The sequence below is a fragment of the Salmo trutta genome, chromosome 32, assembly GCF_901001165.1.
Source record: "Salmo trutta chromosome 32, fSalTru1.1, whole genome shotgun sequence".
NCBI lineage: Eukaryota > Metazoa > Chordata > Actinopteri > Salmoniformes > Salmonidae > Salmo > Salmo trutta.
Window position 1 is genome coordinate 23,599,016 of NC_042988.1, and position 24,669 is coordinate 23,623,684.

At 42.9% G+C, this 24,669-nt stretch overlaps 1 protein-coding gene across 2 annotated transcripts; it reads right to left on the reverse strand.

Moving 5' to 3' along the window:
• Positions 1-57: 57 nt before the first annotated feature.
• LOC115171469 (solute carrier family 25 member 39) lies at positions 58-24,465 on the reverse strand. 2 transcript variants are annotated; one of them, XM_029728299.1, is made up of 12 exons: positions 23,764-24,451; positions 17,496-17,598; positions 5,456-5,515; positions 4,804-4,854; positions 3,276-3,385; positions 3,030-3,097; positions 2,713-2,837; positions 2,341-2,514; positions 2,032-2,141; positions 1,255-1,336; positions 1,053-1,133; positions 58-936 (listed from the first exon to the last, which is right to left on the reverse strand). In XM_029728299.1, the coding sequence occupies exons 2-12, from the start codon at positions 17,587-17,589 to the stop codon at positions 818-820; spliced, it is 1,074 nt and encodes a 357-aa protein (XP_029584159.1). In that variant the 5' UTR covers positions 17,590-17,598; positions 23,764-24,451; the 3' UTR covers positions 58-817. The 2 variants fall into 2 exon arrangements, with proteins under 2 accessions (XP_029584159.1, XP_029584160.1); XM_029728300.1 differs by lacking the exon at positions 4,804-4,854 and having other exon boundaries at positions 23,764-24,465.
• Positions 24,466-24,669: the final 204 nt, after the last annotated feature.

The window sequence follows — 24,669 nt, forward strand, 5'->3', positions numbered from 1 at the left end:
TGTAGATTTTGAGCAACAGAAATGCATCAGGTAATAGATAAGGCAAAAGCTATTGTGATTGGTGCAACACCTTTTTTATTTTACAACTGTCCATCTCAACTTGTTCTCAACTAGCCTACCTGGTTAAATAAAGGTGAAAAAAAAAAAAAAATCAAATGTCTTTCAATCCAATTAGGCATTCTGTTAGATGATCTGTATCCCTCTGACTGAATAAAAAAAACTAGTAAAACCAGTCACAGCATATAAAACATTCTATACATCCATGTAAGGTACACAAGAAATCATAAACACACAAATTGAAGATCAATGTCGTTGAAGAGAAGGTCTTGATTGAATGGATTACTTTGCATGCAGTTTTTTTAGGGTTGTTGTTAGAAGTGTTCTCCCAGGTATGAACAGCAGGGGGCTGCACTAGCAAAGATGAACACCTTTTAGCGTGCAAGGAAAGCATGCTAAAGTCTGAATACGCCTTAGGTCACAGGGCCGTTCCCCCACAGTTCTGAATTTAACTAATGGACACATTCATGGATACACGTATGACAGTGTTCACAGTTGTAGGAGTAGCCTCCCTGTGGGCCAATAGAAAGGGCTAGAAAACAGACAAAAAAAGCCCATTCCTCATGTCTTTGCCTTTGTCTGAATTGAGCGACAGACTCCTCCAGTGTGATTTGAAGCTCAGGTTTCTAGGTGCAAAGTCTTAACCAGGAGCAGTCTTGCACAGTGTGCATGTGAGCGTGCATTGGCAGCTGCTAATAGTCTCTTCCCATTCTGCCCGAGAAGAAGGCAGCCAACCCTGCTTCTCCACACACACAGCCCCTCAGCAGGCCTGTTGCTCCCGGTCAAGGTTCATCTTCTGGAAGAAGATCTTCCCAAACTCATATGTGCTGATCATGACAGCACAGGCTGGGGCCACTTTGATCACCCTGGGTAGGAAACCTGAGGGGGATAAAGAGACACAATTTACCTGATTTAGTCCTACATTCAGACTGCTTACTATACCTGCGCTTCAGGCATTGCAAATATATACTTTTTATATATCCTTTTGGACTTACCCGCAAAGAGCCCCCTGTATCCCGATTCAGCCCAAATTCCCCTCATGATATGCCATGTGGATGTGGGATTCTTCACAGGGACTGGGAGGAAGGGGAGAAAGACAGCGATTTAGTGGGCAATCCTACGTTCTATCAGAGAGGATAAAATACAATATCAGACGTGAATGGCCATATGGGTACATAAGACCCTGTAATTACACACCTCCCAGTGTCTCCATCTCTCCCAGTTGGATCTGTCTCCGCGTCTTCACCACGTCAAAAGGCAGGGTCATGATGGCAGCCACCTGGGACAGAAGACAATAGACACACTCTCTATAAGCAATACCTAGTGAAATCAACATAACTCACCCCCTGATCTATTGATCAGCAGTACGTTATGTAACTAGACAGGTGAAACACTAAAAACAGGCTTTAACCAGGGATCCACCTGTTATCAATTATCAACAGTCTAATGGTTGTCACAATAACACAGCAATTCTCTATTTTTTTCTGGTGTCAACGCAACCCTTATAATAACTCATGAGGACTGTAGAACTGCCATGATTTGACAGGGAACTTCCTGTTTTACTACAGATCTAGGCTAAGTAAGTGTGTCCACTTCTCTCATATATGAGAGAATCTCTCTAAACAAACATAGGTCTGTTTTCAGCAGGGAGAGGCATTTGGTTTGATTTATCATGGCCTCTTTCTGTCATAAATACAAATAACATCTGGGTTACAACTGGCTTTCCTTTCCTGGTGAGAGAGAGCACACTGAAATCTTATCCATATTTGTCAATGATCTACCTATAATAAAACACACCTCTGCCTCACTTACAGTAAACTGAAAAGAATAGGAGCTGGGAAAAAAAAAAGAGTTTGATTATTTAACTGTATACACCTTGCAATGTACAAACCATTCATCATCTTCATGAAATCTAATAGAACACATCTGCTTTACATTGTAAATTCCCAGTAGATGTATTAATGAGATACTCACAGCTCCAGAGATGGCCCCTGCTGTGAAGCTGATGGAGAAGGTGGCCTGAGACACATGGTACTGATCACACAGCTGGGCCTTCACCAGCTCATAGTTGAACCAGTACAGGGCTGCACACACAGACACAGAAAAACAGTCAGGTTGAAAGGTCACTGAGAAACATTATCACACCGAAGATAGTATTTATTATTCACCCACACAGGCGGTCTTCATTATGTAACCCCCAACTTCTATCAACCAGTCCAACTAAGCCCTAGCAGTGACAGATAGATGGTTAGTGACATAACGTCCATGGAGGTGAAGTCTCACCTGAGAAGGGGACGTCTCGTAGGACGGTGGGTCCCCAGCCCCTCCACAGGGACAGCCAGCCATCCTGGGCAACACTAGAGCGGATACACACCCTCAGCTCGCTGTAGGTCAGCTTCTGGGACTGCATCTTGGTACGCACCAGCTCTAATGGGCTGATCACACTCACTGCTCCCACTGGAGAACACAGAGACGGGGGAGTCAACGGAAGAGGGGCAGCAACAAACACAATATGTTACAGAAGGGAAAAATGTAATAATGGCATTATTATACATCTACATTCTTAGTGTGGTGTGTGACAACTGAACTGTATCATAATCAAGACTTAATCAACTTCCAGACATTGTGACCCCCCGTCCCATGTAGTCCACTTACGTCTAGCGAGACCCCCTGCCACCAGGGGGATGTAGTTGCCTTGGAACCCCATGCCGTAGCGCAGTAAGTCTCTGAGCTGGTCATAGCAGGTGAAGTAGATGACCGTGGCAGGCACCGCCATCACCCTGTACACAAACAGGAAGAGACTGTCAATCTCAAAGCTCTGCAAGCTGTTACATGATTAGGTGCAAAACACACTGATATTGAAATCATAACGTCATAGTTCTGAGTTTCTCTTTTATACAATCAAGGACTGATCGCTCTTGTTACCGTTCTTTATTACAAATACATGTACTTGAAATAGCCCAGTGACTCACAGCGTGGGAGGCAGCCCGCTCCACAGAGACCTGACCCCCTCGTTGCGCGTGATCTTCACAAAAGCATCCTGAGAAAAACAAACACCAGACTGTGTTTGTCCTTGGGAACTGTGGAGTTCCAAAAAAATACAAACATTTGGGACTTCAAAAGACAGGTCCTTCCCCATCCAGTGCTTTAATGATGTCAAACCAGGTGATGTTGTGCTGTGTTGGTGGGAGCGAATAAGAGGGTTCTGAGTCTCTTACCAGGGTGCCACTGAAGTGGGTTGGTGTTTTGTACCAGCTGGTGCAGCTGGCCCCGTACTGACACACATAGATGTGATCCATCAGGCCATTACAATACAGGAAGCACTTCCCTGAGAGACAAAACACAAGAACAGGGTCACCAAAACATAACCATACTGGTTAATACGTTACTGTATGAGACATGAAGCTCTACTTCTATCTAGACTATAGATCGGTAAATGTGAACCTACTGGGAGTAATGCCAAACGTTGGCGTCTCTGTAGGGCACGCATTCATGTGTAATTACAGTATGTCCGTTTGATACATCTATAGCTTCTAGTTCTATGTCAAATGAATGGATATTCAATAGTTCTATAAAATAATGACATTGGTAAAAAAAAAAAATACTTTAACTGTTTGTTTTTCAGTCAATAGTTTAACTTATTTTGATGTGAGGGTGTCCATGACAGAGGTTAGATAAGCTATTAATAACAGAGGTAATGGCAATGACCGGTCAGACAGACACTGGGGACGATAACACCAAGGCTGCTCTGGCCAAGGCTGCTCTGGCCAAGGCCTGCTCTGGCCAAGGCTGCTCTGGCCAAGGCCTGCTCTGGCCAAGGCCTGCTCTGGCCAAGGCCTGCTCTGGCCAAGGCCTGCTCTGGCCAAGGCCTGCTCTAGCCAAGGCCTGCTCTGGCCAAGGCCTGCTCTGGCCAAGGCCTGCTCTGGCCAAGGCCTGCTCTGGCCAAGGCCTGCTCTAGCCAAGGCCTGCTCTAGCCAAGGCCTGCTCTAGCCAAGGTCTGCTCTAGCCAAGGTCTGCTCTAGCCAAGGCCTGCTCTAGCCAAGGTCTGCTCTAGCCAAGACTGCTCTGGACTACTAGTGTTTGCCTTATTTTAAATATTGGCAAATGGTCAATCCAAGGCAAAGGATTTGAGGAGAAAATCTATAAACAAACAAACGAGCTCCTCTAGTAATAGAAAATGACATAGTAAAATGGGTGTTATACAGTATAACCTATGAACTACTTGTTTGTTTCTTTGAGATTCGTTAACACAAGTACCACAAAGCACAATTTGATACCCGGTAGCTATGAATCACGTTGAATTCTTTCAAGTACCAGAAAACACTCATTGTTACCACATCATTTCGTTGTGAAGTTCAATATGCTAATACTAACTAGCTGGGCTAATTTTCCTTAGTTTTCTTTATAAAATGTTCAGAGTGAGTCATGGTGTAGCTGAGAGAGAGCCAAGGCTGTAGCCCATATAATCATTCAGCTGAGAGTATGAGGGTGCACTGAGGAAGAGTATGAGGGCGCACTGAGGAAGAGTATGAAGTTAAATTTTTTGACAGAGGGTACATATAATTGCCAAAGACTTCAAAATGAATTTCCTCAGAATATGGTTAAAGTGCATTTGTTTTGTTTTCCCAGGAAACACAGTTTGTTAGTAGGTCATATTGGCAGAGCAGTGCCAGATAGACACACGTAGTCAGTCAGACTGGGCAAAGTCTGGGCATGCAGCGAGCGGCGCCGGAGGGTTATACTCACATTTGGAGGGGCGGATTACACCACTCCATGAAGCAGAGTCAGCAGCTAAAGCTATGAAACAAAGCAAAGAGAGAGAGATAGAAACACAGAGATAGAGAGACAATGAAAGAGCACAAGACACACAAAATATGCATTTGAGCAGAGAAAAGCTAAAGCATGTCTCACATTCCACTAAATGTAGCCTGACATGGCTGCCGAAGGTCAACATTGCTGACATAAGGACTTCTAAACCCCCTTTACCTCAACCCCTATTCTATTATTGAGGCTTAGGGAGCAGATGGGCAAGAGGCTGAATGTAGTCTCTCACAGGGAGAGAGATGACAGTGCAGTTGAGTTTTCTTTTAATTTATAAATGTTTTATTTAACTAGGTAAGTCAGTTAAGAACAAATTCTTATTTACAATGACGGCCTAGGATCAGTGGCTTGTTCAGGAGCAGAACAACAGATTTGTACCTTGTCAACTCGGGGATTCGATCTAGCAACCTTTCGGTTACTGGCCCAATGCGCTAACCACTAGGCTACCTGGCTCCCCAGTTTTCAGGGGTGGGGAGTGGGGACATAAACATCTAATTCTCAGGCTATCCCCGCAATGGTAAGAAGCAATAAGCAGACTCATCGTATAAGCAGTGAATGTTATCTGTTAGTGTTCTACCTTGATAGAATGGTGTTTGCTGGGCCTGCAGCCTTATCTTCACAACGTCCAGTGGTGTGACTGTGAAAGAGAGACAGAGTCAATTATACTGATCTATTTACACCCATCATGGGCCTCGTCAATGAGGAACATATGCATACACGAGTGTGAGCGTGTGTGGTGCAGTGCGTGTGTGGATCTGGGAAAATGGAATAGTGTTCTACAAGAACGGTGTCTTCCCTGAAAAAAAAATCTGTGGGGGGGGGGGGTCCTACACATAAGGCTTGGACACTTGTTCCACAGGCTTTGGAGTCTGGTCAGACTAGCCAGACCTCAACCTGTACAACCAGACTGGAGTGGAGCTCAGATGGACACAGGCTGACACACAAACTGAACCAGTGACAGCCTCTGATGCAGTTGTGGCAGACTCCTGTGTTGTCGTGGAGGCTTTGGTCACCCATGATGGAACATTTCATCCTAGTTCTACAGTTGCCATGGCACCTAGTGGCAGGCTAGGTAGAGAGCTCATGTAAATTCTGTACATATTTAATAACATTTAATCGTTTTTATACAAATACTTTTTACAAACATTTTATTTTTCAACAGCTAAAAGAGTGCAAATCAAGTCTTGATATCATGAATCATAATCCTGCCCGTAACCTGATGAAAAACAGCATGGTCAACAAGATAGCTAATTCTGAGACAGTATCTAATATAGCTTTGTTACAATTGACAGTTACAGCTGATTTCAGTACTGTATATCAATTCACTCTCCAGGTTTACCTCCAATGTACCCACATCCTACCTTACCCTTGTCTGTACACTATGCCTTGAATCTATGCTATCGTGCCCAGAAACCTGCTCCTTTTACTCTCTGTTCCAAACGTGCTAGACGGCCAGTTCGAATAGCCTTTAGCCGTACCCTTATCCTACTTCTTCTTTGCTCCTCTGGTGATGTGGAGGTTAATCCAGGTCCTGCAGTGCCTAGCTCCACTCCCACTCCCCAGGTGCTCTCATTTGTTGACTTCTGTAACCGTAATAGCCTTGGTTTCATGCATGTTAACATTAGAAGCCTACTCCCTAAGTTTGTTTTACTCACTGCTTTAGCACACTCTGCTAACCCGGATGTCTTAGCCATGTCTGAATCCTGGCTTAGGAAAACCACCAAAAACCCTGAAATCTCCATTGCTAACTATAACATTTTCCGCCAAGATAGAACTGCCAAAGGGGGCGGTGTTGCAATCTATTGCAAAGATAGCCTGCAGAGTTCTGTATTACTATCCAAGTCTGTACCCAAACAATTCGAGCTTCTACTTCTAAAAATTCACCTTTCCAGAAACAAGTCTCTCACTGTTGCTGCTTGCTATAGACCTCCCTCTGCCCCCAGCTGTGCCCTCAATACCATATGTGAATTGATTGCCCCCCATCTATCTTCTGAGCTCGTGCTACTAGGTGACCTAAACTGGGACATGCTTAAAACTTCTTAGGTCTAGGAGGCAGTATTGAGAATTTTCAAAAAAATATGTGCCCATTTTTAACTGCCTCCTACACCAACTCAGAAGCTAGAATATGCATATTATTGTTCAGGTTTGGATAGAAAACACTGAATTTTCTAAAACTGTTTGAATGGTGTCTGTAAGTATAACAGAACTCATATGGCAGTCAAAACCCTGAGACAAATTCTGACAGGAAGTGGATACCTGATGTGTTGAATTATCTTTAAGCCTATGCCATTGAAACACACAGGGGCTTATTAATCGTGGAGCACTTCCTATGGCTTCCACTAGATGTCACCAGTCTTTACAAAGTGTTTTGAGTCTTATACTGTGAGATCTGACCGAACAAGAGCCATGGAACGGTGGTGGCCGATTAGACTCTGGTGCGCGAGTTCATGTTGAGTACTCTTGTTCCAATACGTTTTAAAAGAGAATGCAATCGTCCGCCTTGAATATTATTCATGTTCTGGTTAAAAAAGGCACTAATGATTTATGCTATACAACGTTTGACATGTTTGAACGAACGTAAATATTTTTTCCCCCCTCGTTCATGAAGTGAAATCCGGCGGGCATAGATCATGTGCTAACAACACGGAGCTTTTTGGACATAAATTATTAGCTTTTTCGAACAAAACTACATTCGTTATGGACCTGGGATTCCTGGAAGTGACATCTGATGAAGAGAATCAAAGGTAATGGATTATTTACATAGTATTTTCGATCTCTCCAACATGGCGGTTAGTCTGTATCGCAAAGCGTATTTTTCTGGGCGCAGTGCTCAGATTATTGCAAAGTGTGATTTCCCAGTAAGGTTATTTTTAAATCTGGCAATCCGGTTGCGTTCAAGAGATGTAAATCTATAATTCTTTGAATGACAATATAATATTTACCAATGTTTTCGAATAGTAATTATTTAATTTGTTGTGCTGATTGACTGGCGGTTATTGGAGGGAAACGATTTCCTGAACATCAACACCATAGTAAAACGCTGTTTTTGGATATAAATATGAACTTGATAGAACTAAAAATGCATGTATTGTCTAACATAATGTCCTAGGAGTGTCATCTGATGGAGATTGTCAAAGGTTAGTGCATAATTTTAGCTGGTTTTCTGCTTTTGGTGACGCCTGTCTTTGAATTGACAAAACATTACACACAGCTATTGTCAATGTACTCTCCTAACATAATCTAACTTTATGCTTTCGCCGTAAAGCCTTTTTGAAATCGGACAACGTGGTTAGATTAAGGAGATGTTTATCTTTCAAAGGGTGTAAGATAGTTGTATGTTTGAGAAATTTGAATTATGACATTTAATTGTTTTCAAATTTGGCGCTCTTGATATTTCACCTGTTGTTGATAGTGTGTACCAGGGGTGGGACACTTGCGTCCCACATAGCCCCTAGAGGTTAACACCCCGGCCACCCTACAATCTAAGCTTGATGCCCTCAATCTCACACAAATTATCAAATAAACCTACCAGGTACAACCCCAAATCTGTAAACACGGGCACCCTCATAGATGTCATCCTAACTAACTCGCCCTCCAAATACACTTCTGCTGTTTTCAATCAAGATCTCAGCGATCACTGCCTCATTGCCTGCATCCGTAATGGGTCTGCGACCAAACGACTGCCCCTCATCACTGTCAAACGCTCCCTAAAACACTTCTGCGAGCAGGCCTTTCTAATCGACCTGGCCGGGGTATCCCAGGAAACACTGTTACCACCGATAAATCCACTATAATTGAGAATTTCATAAGCATTTCTCTACGGCTGGCCATGCTTTCCACCTGGCTACCCCTACCCCGGTCAACTGCCCGGCACCCTCCACAGCAACCTGCCGAAGCCCCCACCATTTCTCCATCACCGAAATCCAGATAGCTGATGTTCTGAAAGAGCTGCAAAATCTGGACCCATACAAATCAGCCGGGCAAGACAATCTGGACCCTCTCTTTCTAAAATGATCTGCCGAAATTGTTGCAACCCCTATTACTAGCCTGTTCAACCTCTTTGGTATCGTCTGACATTCCCAAAAATTGGAAAGCTGCCGCGGTCATCCCCCTCTTCAAAGGGGGTGACACTATAGACCCAAACTACTACAGACCTATATCTATCCTACCCTGTCTTTCTAAGGTCTTCGAAAACCAAGTTAACAAACAGATTACCGACCATTTCGAATCCCACCGTACCTTCTCCACTATGCAATCTGGTTTCAGAGCTGGTCATGGGTGCACCTCAGCCACGCTCAAGGTCCTAAACGACATCATAACCGCCATCGATAAGAGACATTACTGTGCAGCCGTATTCATCGACCTGGCCAAGGCTTTCGACTCTGTCAATCACCACATTCTTATTCACAGACTCGACAGCCTTGGTTTCTCAAATGATTGCCTCGCCTGGTTTACCAACTACTTCTCTGATAGAGTTCAGTGTGTCAAATCGGAGGGCCTGTTGTCCGGACCTCTGGCAGTCTCTATGGATGTGCCACAGGGTTCAATTCTCGGGCCGACTCTTCTCTGTATAGATCAATGATGTTGCTCTTGCTGCTGGTGATTCTCTGATCCACCTCTACGCAGACGACACCATTCTGTATACTTCTGGCCCCTCTTTGGACACTGTGTTAACTAACTTCCAGACGAGCTTCAATGCCATACAACTCTCCTTCCATGGCCTCCAACTGCTCTTAAACGCAGTAAAACTAAATGCATACTATTCAATCGATCACTGCCCGCACCTGCTCGCCCGTCCAGCATCACTATTCTGGACGGCTCTGACTTAGAATACGTGGACAACTACAAATAGACTGTAAACTCTCCTTCCAGACTCACATTAAGCATCTCCAATCCAAAATTAAATCTAGAATCGGCTTCCTATATCGCAACAAAGCATCCTTCACTCATGCTGCCAAACACACCCTCGTAAAACTGACCATCCTACCGATCCTCGACTTCAGTGATGTCATCTATAAAATAGTTTCCAACACTCTACTCAACAAACTGGATGCAGTCTATCACAGTGCCATCCGTTTTGTCACCAAAGCCCCATACACTACCCACCATTGCGACCTGTACGCTCTCGTTGGTTGGCCCTTGCTTCATACTCGTCGCCAAACCCACTGGCTACAGGTCATCTACAAGTCTCTGCTAGGTAAAGCCCCACCTTATCTCAGCTCACTGGTCACCATAGCAGCACCCACTCGTAGCACGCGCTCCAGCAGGTATATCTCACTGGTCACCCCCAAAGCCAATTCCTCCTTTGGTCGCCTTTCCTTCCAGTTCTCTGCTGCCAATGACTGGAACGAACTGCAAAAATCTCTGAAGCTGGAGACTAATATCTCCCTCACTAGCTTTAAGCACCAGCTGTCAGAGCAGCTCACAGATCACTGCACCTGTACATAGCCCATCTGTAAACAGCCCATCTATCTACCTACCTCATCCCCATACTGTATTTATTTATTTATCTTGCTCCTTTGCACCCCAGTATCTCTACTTGCACATTCATCTTCTGCACATCTACCATTCCAGTGTTTATTTGCTATATTGTAATTACTTCGCCACCATGGCCTATTTATTGCCTTAACTTACCTCATTTGCACTCACTGTATATAGACTTTTTGTTTTCTTTTGTTCTACTGTATTATTGACTGTATGTTTTGTTTATTCCATGTGTAACTGTTGTTGTATGTGTCGAATTGCTACGCTTTATCTTGGCCAGGTCGCAGTTGCAAATGAGAACTTGTTCTCAACTAGCCTACCTGGTTAAATAAAAAAAATATTTGTCATCTGATTAATTTGTTTTAGTATCTGAATTGTTTAATCTCACTTTTCGCCACCAGCTCCTGATATCAGGGCATAAAATCTATAATCTGTCTCCTGAATTTGCCTGATGCACATGCGCACTAGGTCCGAGCTCATTTTCCCTGGCTAAACTAGCTGGCTACTGAACTATGCTAGTTTTTGTCCTCATTGCCAAACTTCAGAAATACTGCACCCTCAACTTCAAAACTCCTTTGCTACAATAGTTATAATTTGCTGGAAAGAAACCTACATAAAAAAAATACAAATTGAACAGTCATGACTGGTTTGTGAAATCTGTCATAAGACGGTGGAGAAGGATATCATTGCTACTTAAAACGAACCCAACATCAGTTTTCAGATTCATGGGCGTCGGCATGGCGCCCAAAAAATTATTACAGTGAGTCAATATACATGTGATTGCGTGTGTGGACTCAAAGTCAATCAAAACAGTTCACTTCAATGACAAAGGAGAGGCCAAAGAGTGTGGCGACGGCATTGGCGGACCACGGGGCTGGTAAAGTGAGGGCTGAGGTAAAAACGGAACCAGAAGGCTGCACCAAGGGCAAACACCTGACATTAGAAACGTCCAGCCAGATATGTACACAGTCTTGTACCTTTACCCTTTATTTACACTGACTATTGTTGATTAAATCAGACTTCTCTGGTATTATTTAGTGTTGTTTACACCATTCAACATTGTCAGAAAAAGAATTTATAATAACCCTCCCATTTCTGGATCTCCTTATTGTTATCATTACTATTATTATGATCATCATAACAATAATAATAATAATAATAATAATAAGTATAATAATAATAATAATAATAAGTAATGACATAATTAGTAGGCTTAGAATAGCAGCCTTGTATAACCACCATCGAGCTGTAGGCCTAAGACCACATCCTGTGTACTGTAACTGTCTTAGGCCTATATTTCAATAGTTATATAGGCTACTGCATCAATCAAGTCATTAATTTGTTCGTTCCATTACACAGCATACGAGACATTCATGAAGGCCAGCATCCTGGAGTCGCCTCATCACTGTTGACATTGAGACTGGTGTTTTACAGGCACTTTTTAATGACGCTGCCAGTTGAGGACTAGTTGTGCACCAGGGCCTCCTACTCCTCTTTCTATTCTGGTTAGAGACAGATTGTACTGTTCTGTGAATGGAGTAGAACACAGCATTGTATGAGATCTTCAGTTTCTTGGCAATTTCTCGCAGGGAATAGCCTTCATTTCTCAGAACAAGAATAGACTGATGAGTTTTAGAAGAAAGGTCTTTGTTTCTGGACATTTTGAGCCTGTAATCGAACCCACAAATGCTGATGCTCCAGATATTAAACTAGTCTAAAGGCCAGTTTTATTGCTTCTTTAAATCAGACCAACAGTTTTCATAATTGCAAAAAAGGGTTTTCTAATGATCAATTAGCCTTTTAAAATTATAAACTTGGATTGGCTAACACAACGTGCCATTGGAACACAGGAATGATGGTTGCTGATAATGGGCCTCTGTACGCCTACATAGATATTCAATTTTTTTTTTTAAATCTGCTGTTTCCAGCTACAATAGCCATTCACAACATTAATGTCTACACTGTATTTCTGATCAATGTGTGTGTGTGTGCATATAAACTCAGCAAAAAAAGAAACGTCCTCTCACTGTCAACTGCATTTATTTTCAGCAAACCTAAACATGTGTAAATATTTGTATGAACATAAGATTCAACAACTGAGACACAAACTGAACAAGTTCCACAGATGTGACTAACAGAAATGAAATAATGTGTCCCTGGACAAAGGGGGGGGGGGGGGGGGGGGGGGTCAAAATCAAAAATAAGTCAGTGTCTGGTGTGGCCACAAGCTGCATTAAGAACTGCAGTGCATCTCCTCCTCATGGACTGAACCAGATTTGCCAAATCTTGCTGTGAGATGTTACCCCACTCTTCCTCCAAGGCACCTGCAAGTTCCCGGACATTTCTGGGGGGGGGGGAATGGCCCTAGCCCTCACCCTCCGATCCAACAGGTCCCAGACATGCTCAATGGGATTGAGATCTGGGCTCTTCGCTGGCCATAGCAGAACACTGACATTCCTGTCCTGCAGGAAATCACACACAGAACGAGCAGTATGGCTGGTGGCATTGTCATGCTGGAGGGTCATGTCAGAATGAGCCTGCAGGAAGGGTACCACATGAGGGAGGAGGATGTCTTCCCTGTAACGCACAGCGTTGAGACTGCCTGCAATGACAACAAGCTCAGTCCGATGATGCTGTGACACACCGCCCCAGACCATGGCGGACCCTGCAACTCGATCCCGCTCCAGAGTACAGGCCTCGGTGTAACGCTCATTCCTTCGACAATAAACGCGAATCCGACCATCACCCCTGGTGAGACAAAACCGCGACTGGTCAGTGAAGAGCACTTTTTGCCAGTCCTGTCTGGTCCAGCGACAGTGGGTTTGTGCCCATAGACAACGTTGTTGTCGGTGAGGTCTGGTGAGGACCTGCCTTACAACAGGCCTACAAGTCCTCAGTCCAGCCTCTCTCAGCCTATTGCGGACAGTCTGAGCACTGATGGAGGGATTGTGCGTTCCTGGTGTAACTCGGGCAGTTGTTGCCATCCTGTACCTGTCCCACAGGTGTGATGTTCGGATGTACCGATCCTGTGCAGGTGTTGTTACACATGGTCTGCCACTGCAAGGACAATCAGCTGTCTGTCCTGTCTCCCTGTAGCGCTGTCTTAGGCGTCTCACAGTACAGACATTGCAATTTATTCCCCTGGCCACATCTGCAGTCCTCATGCCTCCTTGCAGCATGCCTAAGGCACATTCACACAGATGAGCAGGGACCCTGGGCAGCTTTATTTTGGTGTTTTTCAGAGTCAGTAGAAAGGCCTCTTTAGTGTCTTAAGTTTTCATAACTGTGACCTTAATTGCCTACCGTCTGTAAGCTGTTAGTGTCTTAACGACCGTTCCACAGGTGCATGTTCATTAATTGTTTATGGTTCATTAAAAAAGCATGGGAAACAGTGTTTAAACCTTTTAGAATGAAGATCTGTGAAGTTACTTGGATCTTTACGAATTATCTTTGAAAGACAGGGTCCTGAAAAAGGGACGTTTCTTTTTTTTGCTGAGATACATATTTAAACTCAGTTTCACAATTCCTGACATTTAATCCTAGTAAAGATTTCCTGTCTTAGGTCAGTTAGGATCAGCACTTTATTTCAACAATGTGAAATGTCAGAATAATAGTAGAGAGAATGATTTATTTCAGCTTTTATTTCTTTCATCACATTCCCAGTGGGTCAGAAGTTTACATACACTCAATTATTATTTGTTAGCATTGACTTTAAACTGTTTAACTTGGGTCAAACGTTTCAGGTAGCCTTCCACAAGCTTCCCACAATACATTGGGTGAATTTTGGCCCATTCCTCCTGACAGAGCTGGTGTAACTGAGTCAGGTTTGTAGGCATCCTTGCTCACACACGCTTTTTCAGTTCTGCGCACAAATTTTCTATGGGATTGAGGTCAGGGCTTTGTTATGGTGACTAAAATACCTTGACTTTGTTGTCCTGTTCTATTTTTGTTTTATCAGACCAGAGGACATTTCTCCAAAAAGTACGATCTTTGTCCCCATGTGCAGTTGCAAACCATAGTCTGGCTTTTATGGCGGTTTTGGAGCAGTGGCTTCTTCCTTGCTGAGCGGCCTTTCAGGTTATATCAATATAGGAGTCGTTTTACTGTGGATATAGATACTTTTGTACCCGTTTCCTCCAGCATCTTCAAGGTCATTTGCTGTTGTTCTGGGATAGATTTGCACTTTTTGCACCAAAGTACGTTCATCTCTAGGAGACAAAATGCATCTCCTTCCTGAGCGGTATGACGGCTGCGTGGTCCCATGGTGTTTATACTTGCATACTGTTGTTTGTACAGATGAACGTGGTACCTTCAGGCGTTTGGAAATTGCTCCCAGGGATGAACCAGACTTGTGGACGTCTACAATTTTTTTTTGAGGTCTTGGCTGATTTCTTTTGATTTTCCCATAATGTCAAGCAAAGAGGCACTGAATTTGAAGGTAGGCCTTGAAATACATCCACAGGTACACCTCCAATTGACTCAAATGATGTCAATTAGCCTATCAGAAGCTTCTAAAGCAATGACATCATTTCTGGGAATTTTCCGAGCTGTTTAAAGGCACAGTCAACCTAGTGTATGTAAACTTCTGACCCACTGGAATTGTGATACAGTGAATTATAAGTGAAATAATCTGTCTGTAAACAATTGTTGGAAAAATGACTTGTGTCATGCACAAAGTAGATGTCCTAACGGACTTGCCAAAACTATAGTTTGTTAACAAGAAATTTGTGGAGTGGTTGAAAAACGAGTTTTAATGACTCCAACCTAAGTGTGCGTAAACTTCTGACTTCAACTGTAGCAAAATCTTATCTATTTTTGCTAACTTTCTAGACAAATTTATTGGAGTGAGAATTTATTGGAGTGAGTATTCTATTGTTTCCAGTACTTGTCTTATATTATCTCCAATGTATCGTCCATGTAAAAAAACCTGTCTGATTAGGATGACAATACCTTTTTAATTCTATGCGCCAAGCATTTAGCTAAGAAAGTAATCAAGACGACTAGCTTGATTAAGCCTCCGCCATGTATTTCTCACTAGGTCAGGGTATTTAAGCCTCCATATATCCATGACATTCATGATTTCCTTAAGTGCCTGAGGGTGATAGTTTGTAGTGCGATTTCCTTTCCGGTCCATAGAGGTATTTAAAATCGTATTAAAATCCCCCACCATAATAATAGAGTCTAGTGTTGCTTGTAGAGTTGATAAATTCTTATATCTGTTTATTGTCCAATAACATATTTAAAATAATCCATCTACCTTGATGATCTGTTTGGACGATGTGCACATTTGGATCAAAATGACTGTTAATGAATATCATCACCCCTTTTGAATTTCTTTGCCCATGGAAGAAATAAAGTGGAAGTGGGAAGTTTACATACACTTAGGTTGGAGTCATTAAAACTTGTTTTTCAACCACCACAAATTTCTTATTAAACTATATCGTTTTGGCAAGTCGGTTAGGACATCTACTTTGTACATGACAAGTCATTTTTCCAACAATTGTTTACAGACAGATTATTTCACTGTATCACAATTCCAGTGGGTCAGAAGTTTACATACACTGAGTTGACTGTGCCTTTAAACAGCTTGGAAAATTCCCGGAAATTATGTCATGGCTTTAGAAGCTTCTGATAGGCTAATTGACATCATTTGAGTCACTTGGAGGTGTACCTGTGGATGTATTTCAAGGCCTACCTTCAAACTCAGTGCCTCTTTGCTTGACATTATGGGAAAATCAAAAGAAATCAGCCAAGACCTCACTGGTCTTGGTTTCACATGGGGACAAAGATCGTACTTTTTGGAGAAATGTCCTCTGGTCTGATGAAACAAAAATAGAACTGTTTGACCATAATGACCATTGTTATGTTTGAAGGAAAAAGGGGGAGGCTTGCAAGCCGAAGAACACCATCCCAACTGTGAAGCACGGGGGTGGCAGCATCATGTTGTGGGGGTGCTTTGCTGCAGGAGGGACTGGTGCACTTCACAAAATAGATGGCATCATGAGGTAGGAAAATTATATGGCTATATTGAAGCAACATCTCAAGACATCAGTCAGGAAGTTAAAGCTTGGTCGCAAATGAGTCTTCCAAATGGACAATGACCCTAAGCATACTTCCAAAGTTGTGGCAAAATGGCCTAAGGACAACAAAGTCAAGGTATTGGAGTGGCCATCACAAAGCCCTGACCTCAATCCTATAGAACATTTGTGTGCAGAACTGGAAAAAGCGTGTGTGAGCAAGGAAGCCTACAAACCTGACAGTTACACCAGTTCTGTCAGCAGGAATGGGCCAAAATTCACCCAACGTATTGTGGGAAGCTTGTGGAAGGCTACCCGAAACATTTGACCCAAGTTAAACAACTTAAAGGCAATGCTACCAAATACTAATTGAGTGTATGTAAACTTCTGACACACTGGGAATGTGACGAAATAAATAAAAGCTGAAATAAATCACTCTACTATTATTCTGACATTTCACATTCTTAAAATAAAGTGGTGATCCTAACTGACCTAAGACAGGGAATTCTTACTAGGATTAAATGTCAGGAATTGTGAAAAACTGAGTTTAAATGTACTTGGCTAAGGTGTATGTAAACTTCCGACTTCAACTGTATATATAAGTTTGATAATTATATAGACCTGATCATCTGTTGAAGAAATTGACCAACACTGACTAGTTCAAGTATATCCAGTTTGTAATTTATTGATTTTAACAGATCGGTTTTGTCCTTTACCATTCCCGGTGGTGAAAATATTAAATCGTCTGTGTCTGTAGAAGAGTCACGTTTTCGTTTTGAAATAGGTTCCCCTGTCTTACTCTCTGCCATGTTTGGGTGTTGCTTGTTTTCATCATATTTGTTGATACATTTCTCTAGTCTTATGATATGATTTGTTTTGTTATCCAGATTGAAGGTTATTACCCACCAGATTGTGTAGTGCTAATATTTAGTCTAACTTACCGATTTTGAATATTACGTTTCTATCTTGAGGTGGTCTGTGTTCAGTCCACCATCTTGGTGTTTGCAATCTGTGCTTTTACTGGTTCCCTTAAATTTCCCTAGGTAGGTTTATTTATTTATTGGCAGAGAGAGGACATGTTTGTTGTTGTGCCCCTCTATTGGACATTGATCTTACCGAACAGTGATGTGAGCAGCGCCCCAGTGCCAGAGGCCAGCATCTGCTGCACTGGAGTGATCCCAGCCGAGGGGGTAACAGGCCGCTCCCCCATCCTGACCACCTGAGACAGACAGGGAGACAGAAAACACCAACTTTAACCACAATACTCAAATGTCATTGCGTTACTTTAATTTTCTCTTCTAATGAGAGGCTAGTTAGAGCTTGGTGGATTCCATTATATGTGAAATAAACAAGGCTGTTAGGGAGTGCCTCTGCTTTGAGCTAGGCTATACTCTGTCAAACTGTGCCTGATTACTGAGACAAAATACAGAATGTCCTCAGGGCAAGACGGCCAGCCTGGTCACTGCCTGGACAACAGCATGGCTATTGTAAAGCTTGAGCTTAGCCTAACCCCAGGCTCCTGCATATTATCCAAACGTGTGTCTTAGGGATCCTTGAATAGCCAACAGCCATTACTAGTCCAAATGACAAACACCTTGATATTCAGGAGTCTATTTCTAAGTGATAGTGACTAGACGTACAGTAGCCTCGTTCATGTGGGATAGGAGGGGTTATAATAGAGAGCTTGACACACTAAGATAAGGTATCTGTTGTGGGCACGTCTCCCCTCTCCTAGCTACTGCATCTAGTTCTCAAACCCCACAACACCTCACTGATACAATAGCACATCTGGTGACATAAACTACTATCCACAGAAGATTGACTAAGCCCACATTCAATACAGACAGCGAGGGGGATTAGAACCTGGCAAATTGAAAATGGGTGACAACAAATGGCAAATTGAAATGGGTGATATCAAATGTGTTTACTAAGATAAATTAATAATTGGCAGATTATGAATGCAAGAGTCTAGAAAGCAACAAGAGAGAACATCTACCTATCTCTTTACAGTACCACTAACATAGCTCTGTAAAGGGCTAATCGTTTCTAGCCCAGTTCTTGATCAGAGGGAGCCATCTCAAGCATGTGATCGAATGTGTTGCTGAATGTGTTTGTGCACTGCAGAGGAACTGAGCACTTATCAAGCCATGCCGAATGTCTCGTACTGCAGGCTTGCAGGCAGACGATCACGTTCCAATTTCCTTGACTATCACCTCCCCCTACTGCAGCTGACTGTGGCAGGATTACCCTAAAACAAATCCCACCATATCCCGACCCTCAGCAAAAATATGAACACAGGCCAGGAACTGATTCCTACATTTACAACATTGTCTAGGCTAATTTCACAGAATTAAGACAGCATTGGTTATAGCAAGTTGTTAAGAGTAAAGATTATAACAACTACTTCCTCTATGGCTCATGCATCTGATTATTATGCATAATATTTCTAATCCATGTGCTTCATCAATCTTGCCCTGTGTTGTGTGATAAATGGCAGGGTCATTCCTACAATGGTGCCTTTTCTGTCCCCAGGAAATAGAACTTCTTATTTTGTGTAAAAGGTGGATTCCAAAAGGCTTTAAATATAAGGTCAGCTGTCCTTTACTCAAAAATATGGATCTTGAAAGGGAATTTCATGCATTTTGAACATTTTTCAGTGGATGTAGGCATTTTTACCATGTCCCCGGGTGTTACTCATCAACTTCCAGGAGAAATATGCCATAAAATAAATAAATCAAATCTTTCTTCATTATTTTATAGTCCTAGTTAAATTCTCTCAACAATAATGTTTTCTTCATGATTATTGTATTTAAGATTATGTGTGTCCCTGATATCACTTCCCACCCTGTTAGTTGCTCCCAAGTAGCGCAGCATTCTAAGGCACTGCATCTGGGGCGGCAGGTAGCCTAGTGGTTAGAGCGTTGGGCCAGTAACCGAAAGGTTGCTAGATCCAATCCCCGAGCTGACAAGGTAAAAATCTGTTGTTCAGCCACTGACCAAGGTAGTATACCCACTGTTCCTAGGCCATCATTGTAAATAAGAATTTGTTCTTAACCGACTTGCCTAGTTAAATAAAATAAAACTCTCAGTGCTAGAGGCATCACTACTGACCCTGGTTCAATTCCAGGCTGTATCACAACCGGCCGTGTTTTGAGTCCCATAGGGTAGCGCACAATTGGCCCAGCGTTGTTAGGGTTTGGCCATCATTGTAAATAAGAATTTGTTCTTAACTGACTTGTTTAGTTAAATAAACATAAAATAAATAGCTTGTTGTAATTCTCCATTTAAGAAAACAACCCCTTCCTACAATACATTCAGGAAGTGTAATTTCTTTGGTGGGAAAACAAAGGCGCAAAGCTTAATAAATATAAACAGTTTTATATATTTTTTGTCTGTATGTCCCACTCGTACATCTCCACTTTTAGGCAACATTTTGAAAATTAACCAAATGTAAACATTTGAAAATGTTTGATAGATTAATTAAAATCCTGTTAAAGTGTTCACCATTATGCTAGTTCAGGTATTCCCAAACTGGGGTAGGAGCAAAAATATCAGGGGTACGCCAAATAAATGTGATTCACGTAAAAAAAAGAAATATACTGCTAAAAAAAAACACTTAAACATACATCCTAGATCTGAATGAAAGAAATAATCTTATTAAATACTTTTTTCTTTACATATTTTGTTGTCAGCACATTCAACTCACACAAAAATAAATCAATGGAAATCCATTTTATCAACCCATGGAGGTCTGGATTTGGAGTCACACTCAAAATTAAAGTGGAAAACCACACTACAGGCTGATCCAACTTTGATGTAATGTCCTTAAAACAAGTCAAAGTGAGGCTCAGTAGTGTGTGTGGCCTCCACGTTCCTGTATGACCTCCCTACAACACCTGGGCATGCTCCTGATGAGGTGGTGGATGGTCTCCTGAGGGATCTCCTCCCAGACCTGGACTAAAGCATCCGCCAACTCCTGGACAGTCTGTGGTGCAACGTGGCATTGGTGGATGGAGCGAGACATGATGTCCCAGATGTGCTCAATTGGATTCAGGTCTGGGGAACAGGCGGGCCAGTCCATAGCATCAATGCCTTCCTCTTGCAGGAACTGCTGACACACTCCAGCCACATGAGGTCTAGCATTGTCTTGCATTAGGAGGAACCCAGGGCCAACCGCACCAGCATATGGTCTCACAAGGGGTCTGAGGATCTAATCTCGGTACCTAACGGCAGTCAGGCTACCTCTGGCGAGCACATGGAGGGCTGTGCGGCCCCCCAAAGAAATGCCACCCCACACCATGACTGACCCACCGCCAAACCGGTCATGCGGAGGATGTTGCAGGCAGCAGAACGTTCTCCACGGCGTCTCCAGACTCTGTCACGTCTGTCACGTGCTCAGTGTGAACCTGCTTTCATCTGTGAAGAGCACAGGGCGAATTTGCCCATCTTGGTGTTCTCTAGCAAATGCCAAACGTCCTGCACGGTGCTGGGCTGTAAGCACAACCCCCACCTGTGGACGTTGGGCCCTCATACCACCCTCATGGAGTCTGTGTCTGACCGTTTGAGCAGACACATGCACATTTGTGGCCTGCTGGAGGTCATTTTGCAGGGCTCTGGCAGTGCTCCTCCTCCTCCTCCTTGCACAAAGGCGGAGGTAGCGGTCCTGCTGCTGGGTTGTTGCCCTCCTACGGCCTCCTCCACGTCTCCTGATGTACTGGCCTGTCTCCTGGTAGTGCCTCCATGCTCTGGACACTACGCTGACAGACACAGCAAACCTTCTTGCCACAGCTCGCATTGATGTGCCATCCTGGATGAGCTGCACTACCTGAGCCACTTGTGTGGGTTGTAGACTCCGTCTCATGCTACCACTAGAGTGAAAGCACCGCCAGCATTCAAAAGTGACCAAAACATCAGCCAGGAAGCATAGCAACTGAGAAGTGGTCTGTGGTCCCCACCTGCAGAACCACTCCTTTATTGGGGGTGTCTTGCTAATTCCCTATAATTTCCACCTGTTTTCTATTCCATTTGCACAACAGAAGTGAAATGTATTGTCAATCAGTGTTGCTTCCTAAGTGGACAGTTTGATTTCACAGAAGCGGGATTGACTTGGAGTTACATTGTGTTGTTTAAGTGTTCCCTTTATTTTTTTGAGCAGTGTATTTTACTTTTTTTTTTTTCACATTTTCCACCGGGACAAGCAGTTGCTCCCGACGCCACTTGGGTACACTGCAGCATCCACCCGCTCATGCTGCCAAGGGAATTTTTTTATTTTACCTTTATTTAACTAGACAAGTCAGTTAAGAACAAATTCTTATTTTCAATGACGGCCCCTTGTTCAGGGGCAGAACGACAGATTTTTACCTTGTCAGCTTGGGGATTCGATCTTGCAACCTTTCGGTTACTAGTCCAATGCTTTAACCACTAGGCTACCTGCCACCCCAAGCTGTCAGGAATGCCTGACAGCTTGAAAGACGTTTTGGACACTACAGTGAAAATGGTTAACTTTGTTAAAGCAAGGCCCCTGAACTCTTGTGTATTTTCTGCAATATGCAATGACATGGGCAGAGACCACGTAACACTTTTATAACAAAAACTTTTATAGCACTGGTTATCAAGGGGCAAAGTATTGAAAAAATAAATAAATTGAGAGATAAACTTAAAGTTCTTTACTGAGCATAATTTTTACTTATCTGACCACTTGCATGGTGAGTTTCTCACACGGCTGGCCTATCTGGGTGATGTTTTTTCTCGCCTGAATGATCTGAATCTAGGATTACAGGGACTCTTCTGCAACTATATTCAATGTGCGGGACAAAATTTAAGCTATGATTAAGAAGTTGGAGCTCTTCTCTGTCTGCATTAACAAGGACAACACAGGTCTTTACATCATTGTATGATTTTTTTGTGTGCAAATGAACTCAAGCTTACGGACAATGTCAAATGTGAAATAGCGAAGCACCTGAGTGAGTTGGGTGCGCAATTATGCAGGTACTGGATGACACAAACAACTGGATTCGTTATCCCTTTCATGCCCTGCCTCCAGTCCACTTACCAATATCTGAACAAGAGAGCCTCATCGCAATTGAAGATTTCTGGATTGGGCTGTGCTCAGAGTATCCTGCCTTGGAAAATCGCGCTGTTAAGACACTGATGCCCTTTGCAACCACATACCTATGTGAGAGTGGATTCTCGGCCCTCACCAGCATGAAAACTAAATACAGGCACAGACTGTATGTGGAAAATGATTTAAGACAGACTCTCTCCAATACAACCTAACATTGCAGAGTTATGTGCATCCTTTCAAGCACAACCTTCTCATTAACCTGTGATGAGTTAGTCACAATTTTCAATTAACAAATAAGGTTTTATATGTAAGATGGTTAAATAAAGAGATCAATTATATTATTATTTGTGCCCTGGTCCTATAAGAGCTCTTTGTCACTTCCCACAAGCCGGGTTGTGACAAAAACTCACACTCATTCTTATGTTTAATAAATGTATTGTATAGTGTTTGTGTGGCAGGCTTACAATGATGGCAAAAAACAACATTGTAGAGTGCGCTGACCCTGGTGCTAGAGGGGGTACGCAGCTGGAGGTTGAATGTTTGAAGGGGTACGGGACTATAAGAAGTTTGGGAACCACTGTGTTAGTTCAATCTCTCACTCACAGACCTATGACTAATTTAGTCTATACATTTCCACCCTGTTAGGATTACGCACATAACAGATTGGAAAATGCACCTCAAAAAATGTAAGTGCCTGAGTTTGATCAATATGTTTTTCTGAAAGTCAAACATGTCCTTTTTCTGATAGAAAAAAAGAGATACTTTATTTCCCCAAAAGTTATTTGGTCCAAAAGGCACCGCTCAGTAGGAATGACCCTGCTAAAGTTATATTCTGGTGCAGGACAACAAACTATAGCTAGCTAAGTAACTAATATTGCACTGTACTGCATCTCATGTTTACACTACATGCACATCTACAAAAGACACTTTGTGACATCTCCACCCAGTCAGCGAATCTGACCTTGTAGCCTTGTTGGCGTGGTGATGTAATGATGAGGAACGACTAACACGGACATGTTGTGCTCAAATGTTTTTTTTTAAATACAAAAATTAAAACATGTTGTCGTGCTCCTTTCTCAATTATAAAACACTCACAAAACATTTGTTGTGGAGCCTACCTAGGTAACGTTAGCTAGACATGAGCGATCATGCATGTACAATAGAGTAGCTAATCTAATGGCAAAACGGGAACACATGCCAGCCCTCCCCAATTCAAGATGCTTGATAGCTAAGGCTAGCTAGCTGGCTAACAGACACTAGCTAGCTAGCTGACTAAATATCGCAAAACAGAAGATAAACATGTCAAAGCTTGATACTCACCTCTAGTTTATAGCTTAGCTATAAGGGTATCTATCTGCGTTGTGAATTTGATGGGATTTCATGGCATGTTGCCTGTTTCCCTAAGTGTTGAATGGACATGCTGTCCACAGCCGTGAGCTGCTGTTAGCTAACTTGACAAAGCTATGGAGCTGGTAAGAACAAGCAAAACAACCCGATTCATCTGTCGTGACAAGACACGCCTTCAATTAGTCTGACCACGGTTCTTGCTTGGTGCTTGGTTATTCTTCTTCTTCCCATGCAAAAAGAAATTGAACTATATTTTAAGACAATTAAATACTCTGCCAACAAAAAATCTGTTAGAATTATAAATGTGCGTCTTCCCCTCCCGACTTGCCTCTGTACTTGAAATAAATGCCTGCCCTTCGTATCTCTGCACCATCACTGTCCACATAAGGTTTGTTGCCTCTGCCTTGCTCATTGAAACTACAACATCCCCACTACTATGTGCTTGTTTAGCCAGTACATCAACTGCCTCGTTCTCCTCCACCCCCACATGGGCTGGGACCCAAGTAAATCTTATCTGAATACCCATCTGTCTAATCCTGCCATGGGTTTGTAGCACCTCATTAGGCAGGTATTTTCTGCTACGTGACCTAAAGGACTGGAGACTCATCAACACTGCACATGAATCAGAGCAAATAACTACTCTGTCCGGTTTGACTTCCTCCACCCACTGCAAGGCCAACAGTATGGCCATTAACTCTGCCTTATATACAGCGAGATACTCTGTAATGTTTCCTGACTGCCACCCCACATTCCTGCCCTACAAATGCTGACCCAGTACGTCCTGTCCTCTGTCCTCAGACTGAACTCTCTTCATTACAGTCCCATCTCCTTCGCCTGGGTATTACCCACCCACCCTCCTAAAGCTTGTGTTCTGTCTTC